We start from the raw sequence: 16,588 nt of genomic DNA, 5'->3' as shown, positions 1-16,588 counted from the left end.
TTTTTAAATTCCTAGTTTATACACTGCACTTGGAATCTTGAATAATTTATCTTTTTCTTTACACAGTCCACTTGGCCAGCATTTCCAGATGCATTTTTCTTCTTCCACCCGGTTGCAGTTGCAACACAGGCTATGGAACAGAAGACCAAGTGCTCTAACTCAGAGCATCCATTCCCACTTACCTGAAATCCTGTGCAGGCCAACTATCCCTTAGTCTCTAAACAGAAACGTGCACTGTGTGAATTTCTTTATTAAGTCTTAAACCACAGTGCTTTCCCTTTTAATTTCTTATGGCGTTTGTCCTACCCCAGCTATTTCTGATGGAACTTCTTCAAAGAGATACCTATTCCTAGCTATTTTCTGTACTTGCCTGTCATTTGCAGAGAAGAGCAGAAAACCTTCCTATTAACAGAGGAAATGGCCAAACACTGTAATAGTACCCATGCAGAATCTTGCAGGGCTCACCTTAGCCCAGCACCAGCCAGGATCTGTGTGAAGAAAGCTGTAGCAGGGATTTCCAACGCCGCACAGAGCGCGGGCACTCAAAATAGCAAGGGGCTGTGTGAGAAGCAGTCTGAGCCACACACCCCACAGCCCTGCAGCTCCAGTCCCTCTCACATCCTGTCCTCTCTTAATGAGAAACTTTGCAGCCCTGAGATTAATAACACTTGTGAGTTCAAAGGCAGTAAATGGAACTACTTCAGTTACTCAAGGCAGAATTTAACACAGATGTCCTCTGAAGTACACTCACTGCTCAGCCACCATCTATTCCAGGATTAGAACTGACAATATTATCTGAAGCTTTGATCTTCCTTAATTGATTTAATTTACTTCATATAAAAACACACATTTGTATATACAAGGTCAGGAAAAATATTTACATATTATTACATATACAAAGTCTCAGTACAGACAGTCACATTTACAAAATAAATGATGCTAAAATCTGTTTTCTTGAGAACTCTCAGTCTCTTAAGACATTAGGTTGGACCTGTCTTCTTAGCACCAAATATGTCATTAATAAAGCTTCTAAAACTCCCCTCCATTTACTGTGTAACAAATATGTTACATACTAAACAGGAGTATTTACTGCAGGCACATGCAACCATAAACTAGAAAAAGTTATAAATGGTTAAGGCACAAGGCTCAATTTAGTACTAATTTCCAATATTCTAGGCACTAATGAGTAAAGAAAACAAAAGTAAGCTAGCTCAAGTGAATACCATTAACTGGTAGCCTCTATTGATCTTAAAAGTTTAGTCAAACAACACAAATGCAAACATAACCCAAGTCAAGATCCTTTCTTGGGTAGAAATATTGCTCAGGAAAACCCCAGGTGCACAATTGGATTACATGAAATGATATATCAGACCCTAAGATGTTGATGGTTGAATATGTGTTCAGAAAAGTACACTGCAAGTAAATACATACAATTATTAAAAATCCAAGTTTCAACAAACATGACTATAAATAAGCCTAAATGACCTACATTCAGGAAAGGTAGAATAGCAAAGACTAATGTCACATGTGTGCACAGACTTCCTTAAAACTCCAACATCACATTGAATTTGGTGATTTCAATATGCTGCAGTGTCAATTAATTCATAAATATAAAAGCCACATGCCTCAGTAATCAATGAAGGTGCATTAGGAGAACTAGACATTCTCCAACCTCTTTAGAGACATGCTGAATGTAAATGAGCAGTTAGTGGTTTCCTAAAAGACTGCCCACATACATAAAGCATGCACATGAACTCTGAGAAGCACAAGGACTCAAGCTAAAAACTGCAATATAAGAGCAAAAAATGAGTTAAATGGCAAATACACTTGCTGGATACTGGATGGTACTGGTACATGTACCATATATCATGTCAGCAAAAGCAGAAATATTTAAGAGGTCAAAGACTAATTAAAGAAGCTCCCATGTATAGCACTGAGGGGAGATGAGTTCTAAGAAAAAAGATGGAACACATGGAACAAAAGTACAACTGAGATTCCAATGTGAAAACACAAAATGAGAAATTCATGCACTGAGAGTGATCTTCCTCCGCCGCAGTGGGTAGCGCCTTCTCCCAGGGGAATCTGCAGCTTTTCTTCTTTTCAGCAAAACATAAGGATTTTTACTGGAAACAGTTCCTGTTGGTGTGACTTCTCCTGGTGGTACTGAATTTTGGACATTGTTTTCCTCCTTCACCTTGAAACCAGAAAAGACTTCTTGCCGCAGCTTGCAGAGTTCCAAGGTTGGTTGCAAAGTCAATGCTTGGGAAAAACCTTCTGCTTTTTCTATGAGTGCTGGGATAGACTGCAAAAACAAACCCGAGGATCTCAAGTTACATGGGAAAAACAATGGTTATAAGGCATGCAATATGCTAATGAGATTCTGACAGGCACAAAAGCTTCAGTGTCTGCAGAGATGATGCTCAGGAGGGCAGGTGAGGGCTGTGAACGCAGAGCTACCACCCCAATAGTGAGGTGTCTGCACTGAGAAACCATGCAAAGAGTGCGCCAAGGTGAAGTGTTCCCTCGTGATATCTCTAAGCTCAGGCAGTATCACAGGAACACCACAGCTGATGCCTAAGCAGGTGCTGAAGTAATAAATGTCATACTCTAGATGAAGTCATACAAGTCTTCAAAAGATGTTCTATTTTTCAGACACTGCAGGTTCCAAAATTGCAGTGCAAGTATTTCCTGGGTAATCTCCCTTACTACCACATGAGGGGGAATGCTTTACACACACAATGCTTTACCTGCTTCCTAGGTACACACACAGGCTTTTTTTCTACTGAACTATAAGGAAGATGAGTTAGAACTCCTGTTTTGTGACATACTACCAGATCAAGAAGATAAAAACATATTTCTCTTGGAGCACATGGAGGTCTCACCTGCATTGCTTCGCTGATCTGTTTGGATGCCACCTCTGTTGCCTGCTTCAGGTCTGCGATGTAAGCATCTACAGACAAACACAGCCCAAATCAACTTCTGAAACATAACCCCTTCCCCCACTACTCACTATCAGAAAATGGACAGAAAACCAGTAAAGTCCCCGTATAAAACCAACACCTGCAGCACATCCCTTTCACTGTAACACTGAGGACAACAGCTGGCATGGTATATCTCACTAGTAGTACTCTTTATCACTCAAATTGCAGTAGAGGCTAGCAGTCCCAACTACAGAAAGCCCCAAAGTTCTTACCTAAAAAACACAAAGCCAGTATTTGAAATAAGAGAACAGTTGTAAAGAAATAATTACATAGAAAGATTTGTTTTCAAAACTTTTAAGCTCATATTACATTTGATAAAACCCACACAGAACACAGAGAACAGACACCACTGTGGGGAACATAAGATTTAGAAAACCCATTTTCAGGAGGGCAAATAAATCTTCCTATTTCTCCAAGTTGGCTTTTACAATAAAGGCTGCTTTTTTTTCTTCTGGCTTAACTTATCAAGCATCAACACCAAAAAGAACCAAGCATAAATAACATGAACTGTATTAATTCTGCTGTGCTAATAAAGAAAGAAAAAAACCCCCAGCTTTCAGAAACACTGAAGCAGGCAGCAGGTGCAGAACACCAGCATAAATCTGACTGTAATAGCAATATGATAAGATCATCAATACTTTAATTCTGTATTCAAGAGTTAAACTCTAGCCTATTATGAAACTGTTTTGCATGTTCTCCATCCACAAAACTTAAAATGAGCAGACTAGCATGCTTTTGGGAGGTAAGGAGCCTCACCTCCACTACTATTAGTTTTCTGTAGGGTTTCACCAGTGCCTGCAGTAGGACACAGTGTCAGGTGGTGCACACACCCCTAAATCCTGTCAGGGTTAAACACAGCATTCTGTTTTGAAGTCAATCTTTGCAGTGCGGCTGAAGGCATTTAGAATCAGTCACTGCATTCCAGCTCAGGGTTACAGTGATTCCCTGCTGAAACATGGTAACCAACAAGGGATGGTGCTTGTTGAACTGTCCATGTATCCAGTGTGCTGCTCAGAGCTGGTTTAGGAACACATGATCCCTACATGAACACGGACACTGAAATGCACCATCATTCAGTTTGGAAGAATTAGCAGTCCAGAAGCAATCTCTTTAAACTCATCTCAGAGCCCTATGGAAGGGCATTCTCTAAAAGAAGGATATGTCTACAATGCAGCGTTCTTACAATAAAGTATTGGGATGAGGAGGCTGGTGACCTTATGAAATGGTAAGGATGGAGTGAAGTGAAAGAAGAAATAATTATTTGTATTATTGTACAGAAAGACTGACACACAGTTAAGTGAAATTTGCCTGCAAGAGTTTGGCTTGACATAGATGGCATTATATTCCTCGGTGTTCAAGGCTTTCCAAAACATAGGGAAATGAAACAAGGAAATGAAAGGTATTGAGTAATCTAAACATTTTTGGTTTCTGGCCACTGTACTTGCTAAAGTGGGATACATAAACTTCCCAAAGACTACATAATACCAAAATGCTCCATAAACTCCATGGTATCTTAGCGACAACTTTGCTGTTACCAAACTCAAAACCACAATATCATAGTGCAAGCTGCTACTAACTTGCAAGTAGTGGACTGACATCAGAAAAGCCTGGATTTGGACACTAGAAACCAAAAGGAACTCAGATACAAAGTGACCACCGTACTGCTCCTACTGGCTGCTTTGCTGCACAGGCTGGCACTGCTGGAAGCCATGTCTCACATCTACAAAGAGGAAATGATGTTTAGAATGAAGTCAGATCAGCAGGGTGAGAACTGAAGATTCAGCTCAGCTCCTCAAACTCTGAGCACTACTGCTTGTTACATCATGTGCAGTAATTCATAGTGAGGGTGCTCACTTTTCAAATTAGAACTGCACTGCTGAATTCTGTCATTATTCAATACTTAACAACAGGTAACACAAAACTTCCCATTTATTAAAGCCAGCTTCAAAAGAGGACATCCCAATCATCCACTGCAAAACCCACCACCTTGTTCCAAGGAGTCTGTACAAGGCATCTTTCCAAAGCATGCAGCAAACTTACAACGTTGTTTGCAGCTCTGTTCCTTCATCAACCCTCACAAGTGACACAGGCAGGATTAAATCTCTGTCCTACTTGGCACGTTAGGAGAGCCAACCCTGCCACCACTGAGTCCTACACAACAGCTTTCACCAACTCCCTGAAGGAAATGACTTATTAGGAAGAGAGGCTGAAGCATTTCTAGTACTTGTGTAAAATGAACACAAGAACAGATGAAGTACAATGTCAGTGATCCATCAGTTCCCCACCTGGCTCCACCAGTGATGAAGGAAAGAAGTAAGGAAGCCTTCTGGGGGTAGCTGTGTGACAATTTCTCCCCAACACACACACACACACACACAGAGAGCTTTTTGCCTTCAAAAACAGTGCCTAACTGCAGGCAGCACTCAGAATGAGAGAAATGGACATGGTGAAACTCAGGCAGCAATACAATCACTTATGACAAACTTCTAGCTTTTTAGTTAATTTATAAACAGCCAATTTTAAACAAGCTTAAAGAAAGAAAACTTGTTAAGCATTTACAGTTAGCCAGTAAGTGAGGCAGTGCTTCCTCAGTACAGCTGCCATCCCCACAAAATCTTTACCTTGAGAAGGCTGAGGTCTTATGTCTGCTGGTTTTACCACAGGCTGGTAGAGCTTCTGCATATTGAAAAAAAAATAAAATTGTGAAATACCTCCTTGGTTTAATAGATATCTAATATATATATATAGATATATATCAGTCAGAACAATGGAGATTTTGGTGAAATTATTTAGATCAAGCATGTATTAGAGGTACAGATTATAGATACTTAGCTACTGAAAATAGCATTCTGGTTAACACAGTTACACTCACTGTAAACACATCTCCAGAAATCTGCTTTAGTTTGCAGAATTCTAACTATTAAAGCATGAGAACTGACATCCAGGCATTTTGGAAGAAGCATTGCCACCTGCTGCATGACTGAGGAAAATGAGCTGCTCTAGCTTCTCAAGAGCCATTCACAGAACCAGCATGCTTTCACAGAGCCACAAACTCCAACAAAAGGTACATTAAGACAAAAAGCTAAGAAAAAGAAAAGTACTTAAACAACTACACTCTAGCCCTGCAATTACTTATACAGAACTAAGAACACTCTGCTTCACAAACTGTGAGTCTTGTCCCCTTATATCAGTTAACTGAGACATGAAGCAAACTAGCAATAACTGAATACAACCCATACTCAGTTACATTAAAGGTGCAATTAGAAGCAGCTAACAGGGAAGAAGGAAACAAAGCAAGGCCAAGGGAACAGAAGTTAGATCATCTGCAAGTTAGTGCTCTCCACTTCAGGAGCTGTCCCTCAACCTTCTTCAGGCAACAGCAAGTAGGGGAAAGCTAATTATTCCTGGCTGTAGTTTGGGAGAAATTTTTTCACAGTCCACACAACTTAGCAAGTTTGCAGTAACAGGCTCCAAGCAGGAGAACAAACATGGCTTGCACTAGCCGCAAACTCTACAGACCATATTGACTGAAAACCCACAGGACGATCTCCTGCTTTGGCAATTACAAGGAAATCACCACAATAAATGACTGGTTCTCTCCAGATAAATCACATCTTCATGGCTGCTCTTTATGCCTCAGAAAGCATCACTCATTTAGCTATGATGATGAAAGAACACAAGAAATCCTCAGCCAAAACCAAGAGACCACTGGTACCTTTGCAAAAATAGCTGAGAGATGAAAATAAAAGAACCATTTACAGAGATAAACTAGGCTTTCCATATTTCTTGCACGTATTTCTACATATTCTTCCGGGGATAAACTAAACTTTTGCAGACAAATTTAATTAAAATAATTGTCTAGTTGTGGTGGTGTAAACTTTGAAGAGATCAGCAAGAGAAAAAAAAGCAGTATGGTAGGCATTCCAAATAACCAACCCACTGTGGCACTCAGGTAGCAGAAACATTAAAAGGTCTTGTTAAATCTTGGTGTTATTCAATAGCATATTTTATTTAAGTTGATTTTGTTTGTTTTACATACTTAATATACTGACTAAACAGAGAGATCACAAAAGACAATATATATCAGAAAATATCTCAGGTGTAAGATGAAAGTGCAGCCATGCACTTTTCCTTGCTGTAAATCATCTCTGCCTGGCAACCCTAGAGAGTTAACATTACTCAATTTTAGTCCTCAGAAATACAATGCAGGTTCCTACACAACTTCCAAAAAAATTCCCTGTCTGCTTTAGTATAGAATAGCTGAAGTTGGAAAGGACCTCTAAACACCCTCCTGAAAGTTGGGCCAACTAGGGCAGGTTGGCTCAGAACCTCATCCAGTCAACGTCTGAGTGTCTCCATGAATCTTTCCAAGGATGAAGATGGCACAGTTTCACTGGGCAGCTTGTGCCAGTGTTTGACTGCCTCAGCCTCTTGTTTTTTGCCAAAGGAATTCTAATTAATCAGGAAGTAAGCAAAAGGAAGGCCTAACATAACTTCAGGGAAGAAATCCAGCAGCTGAGGACACAACTGGCTTGTTTAATGCCAGTAATTACTTTACACTGTGTGTCAAAAATCCCACAGAATTTACTGTGTTGATTCATTAATCCACACTGCCTTTTGCTTTACTGAAAATTATTACTTGAAGTAGTTACTAGCTCCAAAAAAGTGCTTAGGAAGCCACTGACATTTTTTAAAGTAGTACACTGCATGTGATACTATCTATCTGTACGTAGTGTAACATTTAGCACCTCAACCTCAGCCAGTCCAGCCCTTGGGCAAGGACTTGAGGAACTCGAAGATAAATAGGTGCCTACTGGTTTGTAAATCCTGAGTCACCAAGCTGAAGCAATGTGCTACAGTTTCTTTGTGCCACAGACCCAATTCAGACACAGCCACAATGCTTTGTAGCAACCCTTAGTAAACTTACTAAGTTTAACCCTTAGTTACTGCAGAACCAGTTAATGAAAAAAAAGCAATTTCATTTTATGATAAAGAATCAAAAGCAATCATGGGAAGAAGCTTAAAGGTCAACATTGGATGATTGATTTCTTAATGCAAAGGTTTTCTGGAAGTCTTAGGTTACTCACCAACATCTCTTGCTCTGCTTTCATGGTTTCGATAGCATGCACCAGGATCTTTTTAGGCCACTGTTTACGCCTAGTTGCTGTCTCTACTATTAATTCATCAAATTGATCCTCCAGAATTTTAATATTGGAATCTGAAAGTGACAAACACACACAGTTACTGTGGAATTCTCAATTTTTTTTTTTTTGAGACAAACTTGTCAAGAAAAAGAAGCTTCAGATCTCAAATAAAAAAAATCATGCAGAATTATCAACATAGAAATAAATGTATGTCTCGAATCACCTTGCTAAGAGAGTATAGAGATTGGAGCATAACTTGATGTTGGCCAGTTATTCTGAAGTAAATGATCTGGGGTGGGGAGAGGGAGAGAACCATCCAGGGGAAAAAATAACAAATGTATTTCCCTATGAACACTGAATCTGTGAAGAATGTCTTAGGAAGCAATGGCTATCTTTTAAGGAGAAAAATGGTTTATCTGTGTGATTTACAAGCATAAAACAAACTCCAACTGTACAAACAGTAATTGGAAGCCTAACTGATTTTACGTCACACAGTGCACAAATAAGCAGTTTAACATTAAAATCCACTGTTCCCATTAATGTGCTGAGTATAACTTGCAAGCCATGCAATGTTTTCAATCTAGTGGTAAAGAATAGATTTTGAGCACCCTCTCTGGGCCACTCAGTGCAGAATCAAGTGATTGCAAAACTCAGGAAGGACAAGCCAAGGTTTTAGGAGTCTGTGAGTTTGTTTTGGTTGTTTGTTTTAAGATCAACATGAAACCATTTAAATATAGACAGGAAAGACTTAAGCCACTGATCAACATAAATACGGAAGGCACAAACTGACAGATCTCTTGGTGACTCAAACTGGATCAGAGCTAGGCACATGAGTAAATCTCTATCAAATTAAAAAGCACAATACAGTCCTTACACCTGCTTTATGCAGCTGTGGGCAGATGACAGTGTCTCAGTTTTGCATTTTGCATCATGAGTTCCATGCATTTTTGACCTTGTAGTCAAACTAGCTGGAGTTTTATCATTCTAGAACTACAACTGCAGACACTTCACAGAATGAGAGAATAGTCTGGGTTGGAAGGGCCTTTAAAAGTGATCTAGTCCAAGCCTCCTGCAATGAGCAGGTACATCTTCAACCAGATCACACTGCTCAGAGACCATGTGTGCTCAGAGCAACCTGACCAAAACACAGTTCAATATAACTGCAAAAAGCGTTAAACTGCAAGCAAAGACCACCCAAAGCCAACACAGGTGAGTGAATGGACCGCACTGAAATTTTCTTTGGACACCAGACTACCAAGAATCTCCACTACTATTATTCAAAAGACAGTAATTAAAAATACATTGTTTCTATTACACATATTTATATAGAAATAATTTTCAACACTTAATCTGTACATTCAATAGCAGTAACAGAGAGTCTCCTAGGGTCCTCTGACAGATCTTGGTCACTGCCCCCAACACTGAGGCTGGAGGGGCCCTCCAGAGCCTCCTGCTCACAGCAGAGTCAAAGCCCATTTCAAAACAGGTTGCTCCAGAGGGGTTTTGGAAGCCTCCAATGCTGGAAACAAGCTCTGGGCAGCCTTTTCCAATGCTCTGTTATTCTAGGAATGAGTTTTTACTTCCATACATGAAGTCAGAACCTCCCCTTTCAATCGGGCCCCTTTTACCTCTGGACAAAACCAAACCAAGCCAAACCCAGGGAGCGGGAAGCGAGTGGAAGCCGACGCCTACCGCTCTGCAGCCGGGAGTCATCCGAGGCCTCCTCCCAGGGCTGCCCGTTAATGGTGACGTTCTCCCGCACCGCTGTCTCGAAGTTCTGCAAGGCACGGAGCAGACTGAGAATCCATCGGTGCATCCGTGAATCCATCCATCCCTCCCGCAGGAAGAGCCCCCGGGGGCCACCCCGGGGCAAGCTGCCCCTCACCCCGGCTGCCGAGCGCTGCCAGCGGGGCCCGCCGGGCCCTGTGCCGGCACGTTCTCGTTCCCGTTCCCGTTCCCGCTCCCTCTCCCCGCTCACCCAGAGTGCGTCCGCCTCGGCGGCGGCCCCGCCGGGCTGTCCCTGCGCCAGGGCCCGCACGAAGGGCGCGCACAGCTCCAGCACCGCGCCCAGCCCGCGCCGCGAGCAGCACCGCACCCGCGGGTCCCGCCGCGCCTCCCCCGGCTCCGGTTCCGGCCCCGGCCCCGGCTCCGGCTCCGGCTCCGGCTCCGGCTCCGGCCCCGGCCCCGGCCCCGGCTCCGGCTCCGGCTCCGGCTCCGGCCCCGGCCCCGGCCCCGGCCCCGCGCCCGCCGCCTCGGGCTCCGGCGGCGCCTCCATTTCCCGCCCGGGACGCGGGGAAAATGCCGGCCCGGAAGCGGAACCCGCGGCCGCCCGGTGCCTTCCCGCCGGGCGCGGCATGGCGGGGCCGGTGGACTGTCACTGCCACCTGGCCGCGGCCTGCTTCCAGCCGGTGAGGCGCGGCGGGCCGGCGGGCGGCCGGGGGGAGTGGGTGTCGGGCGCGGCCCCGGGCTGAGGCGGTGCGTGTCTCTTGCAGGACGTGGCGGCCGTGGTGCGGGCGGCGGAGCAGGTGAGGCGGGGCGGCCTGAGGGGACCCTCTGCCCGCGGCCCCGCCGGTCTCAGCGGGCCTGGGGTCTCTGTGTGCCGCAGGCGGCCGTGTCGGCGCTGGTTGTGGTGTCGGAGCAGGCGGGCGAGTTCCGGAGCGTCGTGGAGCTGTCCGAGAGGTGCGAGTTCGGCCGGGATCCCGCGCCCACCCGCGCCTTGGGGACTGACGGCGGATGCGCTGCCCCCCTCAGTCAGGCCGGCCCTTCTTGGCTTTAAACCTGCGCTCTCTGCGAGCTCTTGGCGTTAAACTTAGGGTCTCTGTGGTCTTTCACCCTCTCGCTATCTGTTCCATGCCTAGATTCCCAGGGTTTGTCTTGCCATGCCTGGGAGTTCACCCAGTTCAAGAGATCTCTCCAGAGGAGCAGCGCAGTGTTACTTTGAAGGTAAAACGCGGCCTCTAAAATACCGCTGGAACTTTTCAGGACAGACGACAGGATGCTCCGGTCTGCCTGATTTACCTTCAGCTCTGCCCAGTGGTTTTTCTGCCCTCTGTCATGCAAGGAGACCCAGTGGACCAAATCCCAGGCTCTCTCAGCATATCCATTTGTCCCTGTTAGCCCTTAAAGCAGAATTGTTATCTGGAGTTATCTGGCTGTATTATTGCAGTGAAATGGTTTTAGAAATCCCAAGTGTGCTTTGCTTACAGCAAACAACATGTGCAGATGTTCCTTTGTTAACATGGGAACTGGAAGGCAACTGTTTGTGGCCTTATCCTAAAAATCTCAGGGAGCTGTCTGCAGCTATTTAATGTTACTAAGTTATTTTTGGGCCTTGTTTTAATTACCTCTGCTGCTATTGTGAAAAGTTAGCTCAGGACTATTTAGAATAAGGTTTTGAGTTATATATATACATATTAATATATAGAGAGAGATAGATATAGATACAGAATGTAATTATAATGTGTAATGAAGATATGAAATGAAATGATTATTACATGAAGAAGATAAATCCTTCAGACTTCTAAAATCTGATGGCACAGCTCTCAGTAATGGCAAGTTGAGAAGTACAGAATTTCAGAACAGCGAAGGAAATACCAATTTTATCATAATGCTGGATTCATAACCCTTTCCTCTTGTAAGGGCAGTGAGAGTTGCATCTTTTATTCTTGCAGGATCTGGATGCTGCGCTGCCTCTTATAGAACTTTACAAAGACAAATTGGTGGGGATTGGAGAAGTGAGTGGAATTCTATAACTTGTTTAAATCTCTCCAGCAGCAGCTGTCACTGGAATTACAAAAACTGAGTCAATGCTTGTTTTTCTGCATGTGATAAGAATTGCTATCAGCCTGAACAAGCACTAAGTCTGATTGGTAGTTCTCTTAATGTGCTTTCCTTTATAGCTTTGGTTGATTCCTTCTTTTCCTTTGTTATTGCTATTAGAAAATAGATGGAATTTATGCTGCTGGAGTTGTTGGAAGATTACATACTTATGCTCTCTCATGTTATACCCAAAGGCAGGTCCTTCCTGCCATTTTCTCTGACAAAGTTAGTCTAAGCTGTGATTTCAGTACACCACAGTAACTTGTACAGTTCTTTTATTTAATCTTTCATCTATCTGTATCCATCTGTTGTCTGCTGTCATACATTTGTTTATAAATGAATTGAGGCTTTAGGATGGAGTCTGCCTCGATTTGTGTGTTAGTACCAGAGGGACTTACATCTGGTTCTGCACTGGCTACAGAAAAAGCAGGTTTTGGCAGAGTTTTGTAGCTAAATTTGCCATGTTGTACCGTATATGAAGAATTTCTCTTCATCTAACTGTGAATGGGACTGCTTTGACAAACATTTGAACATGTTTAGATCAAAAAAGTATAGAATTAATGGGTAATTTTTGCTAGAGATTGGATTAAAGCTATGGGTTCAGGTCAGAAATTTTGCTTATACTGGAGATCCATATTTGAGACTTAATCTGACATAATATTCAATAGAATGTAAACCCCCAGAAAACCAGTTGCAGACTAAAATGTTAGTAGCTGTCTACCCACAAATGTTTTCATTGTTGAAAAGCTTATGGTTGAGAATGCATTTTTTTATTTAAGCTGCAGCTGAGCTCATTTTAATTGCAGTCTCTATTCATATTTTGAAATGTTTTGCAGTTTTGAATCATGGTATGCCTTTGTATGTCTAATTATAGTTTTGTTAAGTGTTAGGTCTGTAAAACTTTTCCCTTCTCTTTTTGTACTGTAGGTTGGACTAGATTTCACTCCCAGATTTGCCAGCACCGATGAACAGAAGGAAGGACAAAGACAGGTTTTGATCAAGCAGATAGAGCTGGCAAGAAGACTGGATTTGCCATTGTAGGTTTTGTTTATACCAGGAGGATTTGCCAGGTCTCAGTAACATGTTGAAATACTTCCCAGGATTTATGGTTATTAAGTGCCCACAGAACTTTCCTTAGATGGATTAAACTGGCATAAGTGTCCTGTCAGTCTCCAGCTTGAGATATAATTGTAGAATTTTCCTTATGTTTGCACTTCTGTACAGACACCTTATGTTCCATGTCTGTGCTATGTTGTTCCTATATCTTCACTAGCTGAAAGGATTAATAAATACATCCTTGGGACTTTTTCTTGATAAAAGTTGTAGTATAGGTTCATTATTTTCATCCCGAGATACTGTTTGTTTGTATTTGCAAGAAAAGAGTATTTGGCTAAATTTCCTAATGCTAGGCCTCTCCTTGCTGTGCAGAAATGTTCATTCCCGCTCAGCTGGAAGACCAACCATTAATCTCTTGAAGGAACAAGGTATGCTTTGAATGCCTTTCCTCTGCTGTGGCTTTGGCCAACAGGATTTCTCCAGTTGTGCCACGTCCTGACATCAGTTTGTGTGTGTTTAACTCAGGAGTGTGAAAAACACCAATCACTTGTTTTTAAAATTATAAAAGTTTAATAGTAATAAAATGGTTATAAAAATAGTAATACAATTAGAGTAATAATAATTTGGGCAATTTGAATTAGGACAATATGAGACAATAGAAACAAAGAGTTATGGACCTCCAGGTACCTTCTTCTGGGAAGGACACCCGTTAACAGAGGATTAACCCTTAAAAGCAATAGCCTGTTTCATGTTCATACATCTCATACATGATGCATAAATTCCATTCAAATACAGGATTCTGTCTGGTCATCGTCAGCTTCTTCCTCTGAATCCTAACAGTGCCTTTGAGGCAGGAAGAAGTTCGTTTCTTCTGATAATGGGGCAATAAATTCTCTTTCTCTGAAAGATTTAGGTGTCCTGTGGCTGCTATCTCACTGAGAGTGCTTTCTTTAAAAAAGTATCCTACATAGCATCGTTTCTATTTTAACAATTTTTATAACCTAAAACTATATTTAGCACACTACTTAAGAGAATTAATACAGCAAAACTTTCTAACATAACACATATAATATTCATTTTTATATTTGCGAAAAGCCAATCATAAAATATGCATTTTTCACAGGAGCAATAGTGCAGAGTTTCTGTGTTAATTCTGTATGGGACCAAGGTCCCATTGGAAGCTGGCATGGCAGCCCTGTGTAACCCTGCTGATGAATGTGGTTTGCTTTGTTTCTCCAAGGTGCTACCAAGGTGTTGCTCCATGCCTTTGATGGGAAGCCATCTGTAGCCATGGAAGGGGTGAGAGCTGGATACTACTTCTCCATTCCTCCTTCCATTGTAAGGAGTGAACAGGTAATGTTTTGTTCCAGCTGGGATCTGCTCCTTCTCCATGCATTGCACATTTTTACTTTGGCTGAATTTCTGCCTGGGGCTTTTGCCTTAGCTGGACTTTGGAGGGGGAATTCCGGCTAAAACAGCTCAGCTGTTCCTGAGAAACAAGGGGGATTTTTCTCATTTTATTGCAGTTTCTGGTGAACTCTTCTTCAGAAGATTCTGTTACTGGACTGTTTTACAGCAGGGACATGTCACGTAGAGAAGGAGTAGTTTTTGTGACAGGATTGCTTTCTGTGATAAGCTCAGGAAATGTAAGAGAGGAAAAAGTTTGATTCAAGTGGAGGGAGCATGAGGAGTGGATATAAATGGGGATGAGGGTGGGTGCTTAGGAGGAAGGAAAACAAAGTGGGGTTGAGAGGTAAAGCAGAGAGGAGGAAAAGGTACACAAATTCTATATGCACAGAAAACAGCAAATTAGAATTGCACTGGCAACTCTATAACTTGCAATATAACTGTATGATTTAATAAATAACGATGAATTCGGCTTTGAGATAATAGTACTTTGGATATTTAGAGAACAGCAGAACCCTAATTTGAAGGGACTTCTTGAGCAGCTCCTGGTGTTCTTGCTTCCATTCAGAAATCATTGATAAAATGTAAACAGTGGCACCAAAGTCTTTTGATGTTGTCTCTAAATGTAGGGAATGCCCTCCCTTCATGTTTTTCCTCCGCAGTTTTAAGTGCATAAAGCATTTAATGGCTGTCTTATTTTCTTCAAGAAGCAGAAGCTTGTGAAACAGCTGCCACTGGAAAATATGTGCTTGGAAACGGATTCTCCTGCACTGGGGCCTGAAAAACAGGTAGGTGATGGGAGGGAGGGACTTCTGCCTATTTGCATCCAAACCCACACCTTGTGGAGGTCAGCTGCTGGCACAGGATAGTGAAGTAGTCTTAAGTGTGGTTACAGAGAGGAAAGAAGCTACCAAGGGAACTTGATCCAAGAGGAATGGATACATGTTATTTTTCTGCCACATGTGCCACAGTGTGACTGAAGTTGTGTCAGAAAGTACTGAATCTGAAACACTTGTGATCTCTAGGGGTCTGTAATTTGATTGGTTTTGTTTGTTTTCCAGGTGAGGAATGAACCCAAAAATATTTACATTGCTGCTGAATACATTGCCAAAATTAAAGGAATTCCAGTTGGAGAAGTTATAGAAGTGACTACACAGAATGCACTAAAAGTATTCCCTAAACTTCAGCACTTTATTCGGATATAGATTCGAAACTGAAATATATGATGTTGCAGAAAGTATCACTTGTGGTGTAATTAATAAAACCAACATCTTGTGTTAAAGTGGAGTTTCACAGTTGGAAGCTCAAGAAGCAAGGAGTGTTATATAGCTGGATAGGATGAAAATAGGGAATTTCTCAAAGGCTTTTGGTGTGCACCATAATAATCTCATTAATGTGATAAAGGCATGTTGTTCCTTTGCATCTCTCACGTTTCTGAACAAATAGTTTGTAAAGGAGAGCACCATAAAATTGTCAGTTTAGTTTCTCAGGCTGCTTTCCCAGCTGCTCCTAGTCTGGGAGATGGCCACTGTACAGTGCTTGATGTCCCCTTCACTCCTTGTTTCTGCTGACTGAAAGTCACAAGTTGTGGACCCAGGCATGATAAGAAAGCTCCTGTTAGAACTGGCAGCCTGTACATCCCTTTCTGAGCCATTAAAAAACCCAGCTGGATGGACATTCTCTGTATTCTGTGCTGACTGGACTGAATGGTGCAGAAGCAACATCTTTTCAAAATACAGTTAGAAGAATTATAGCCCTTCTCCTTTTCCTTGGCTACTTTAAGATGGATTTTCTTGGATTTTTAAAATACTTTATATTTTGAGTTGTGTTCAAAGCAAAAAGCCTGGGTTTGGTCTTAGTTCAAGGACTCACTCTTCTGACTGCTCAGTACCAGGAGACACAGGATGTGAAAGGGAGACAAGCCCAGTTTTGTGATATCTTGGAGGTGGTCTCTGTGGATTCATCTATGTTGCCCAGTGTCCTAAAGCTGAATCTGGTGCTCCTTCACAGCATCTGTGTGGATGTGGGCCTGTGAAATACTGATCAAAACGTTGTTGATTATAAACCAGCAATTGAATGAGATGGGTTTTATATGGCACACAACTGTTCTGAGGGCCACTAGGGAAGTGGAGCTTTTCTCTCACTATGGGGAGTTTTACCAGGTCAATGAAGAAAATACAC

General features: G+C 42.3%; 2 protein-coding genes across 5 annotated transcripts; one reads left to right on the top strand and one right to left on the bottom strand.

Moving 5' to 3' along the window:
* Positions 1–802: 802 nt before the first annotated feature.
* On the bottom strand, positions 803–10,738 carry NSL1 (NSL1 component of MIS12 kinetochore complex). Its single transcript, XM_054514310.1, has 6 exons — positions 10,104–10,738; positions 9,818–9,902; positions 8,069–8,199; positions 5,603–5,657; positions 2,883–2,950; positions 803–2,302 (listed from the first exon to the last, which is right to left on the bottom strand). The coding sequence occupies exons 1-6, from the start codon at positions 10,479–10,481 to the stop codon at positions 2,024–2,026; spliced, it is 996 nt and encodes a 331-aa protein (XP_054370285.1). The 5' UTR covers positions 10,482–10,738; the 3' UTR covers positions 803–2,023.
* On the top strand, positions 10,459–16,082 carry TATDN3 (TatD DNase domain containing 3). Of its 4 annotated transcripts, none has more exons than XM_036381026.2 (10): positions 10,459–10,533; positions 10,618–10,650; positions 10,731–10,804; positions 10,984–11,068; positions 11,797–11,859; positions 12,872–12,981; positions 13,373–13,428; positions 14,241–14,353; positions 15,121–15,195; positions 15,469–16,082. In XM_036381026.2, the coding sequence occupies exons 1-10, from the start codon at positions 10,480–10,482 to the stop codon at positions 15,610–15,612; spliced, it is 807 nt and encodes a 268-aa protein (XP_036236919.1). In that variant the 5' UTR covers positions 10,459–10,479; the 3' UTR covers positions 15,613–16,082. The 4 variants fall into 4 exon arrangements, with proteins under 4 accessions (XP_036236919.1, XP_036236920.1, XP_036236918.1 ...); XM_036381025.2 differs by having other exon boundaries at positions 10,460–10,533; positions 15,118–15,195; XM_036381024.2 differs by having other exon boundaries at positions 10,460–10,533; positions 15,115–15,195.
* Positions 16,083–16,588: the final 506 nt, after the last annotated feature.

The sequence above is a fragment of the Molothrus ater genome, chromosome 3 (genome assembly GCF_012460135.2).
Source record: "Molothrus ater isolate BHLD 08-10-18 breed brown headed cowbird chromosome 3, BPBGC_Mater_1.1, whole genome shotgun sequence".
NCBI classification, from domain to species: domain Eukaryota; kingdom Metazoa; phylum Chordata; class Aves; order Passeriformes; family Icteridae; genus Molothrus; species Molothrus ater.
This window is presented reverse-complemented; position numbering and strand designations above follow the sequence as displayed.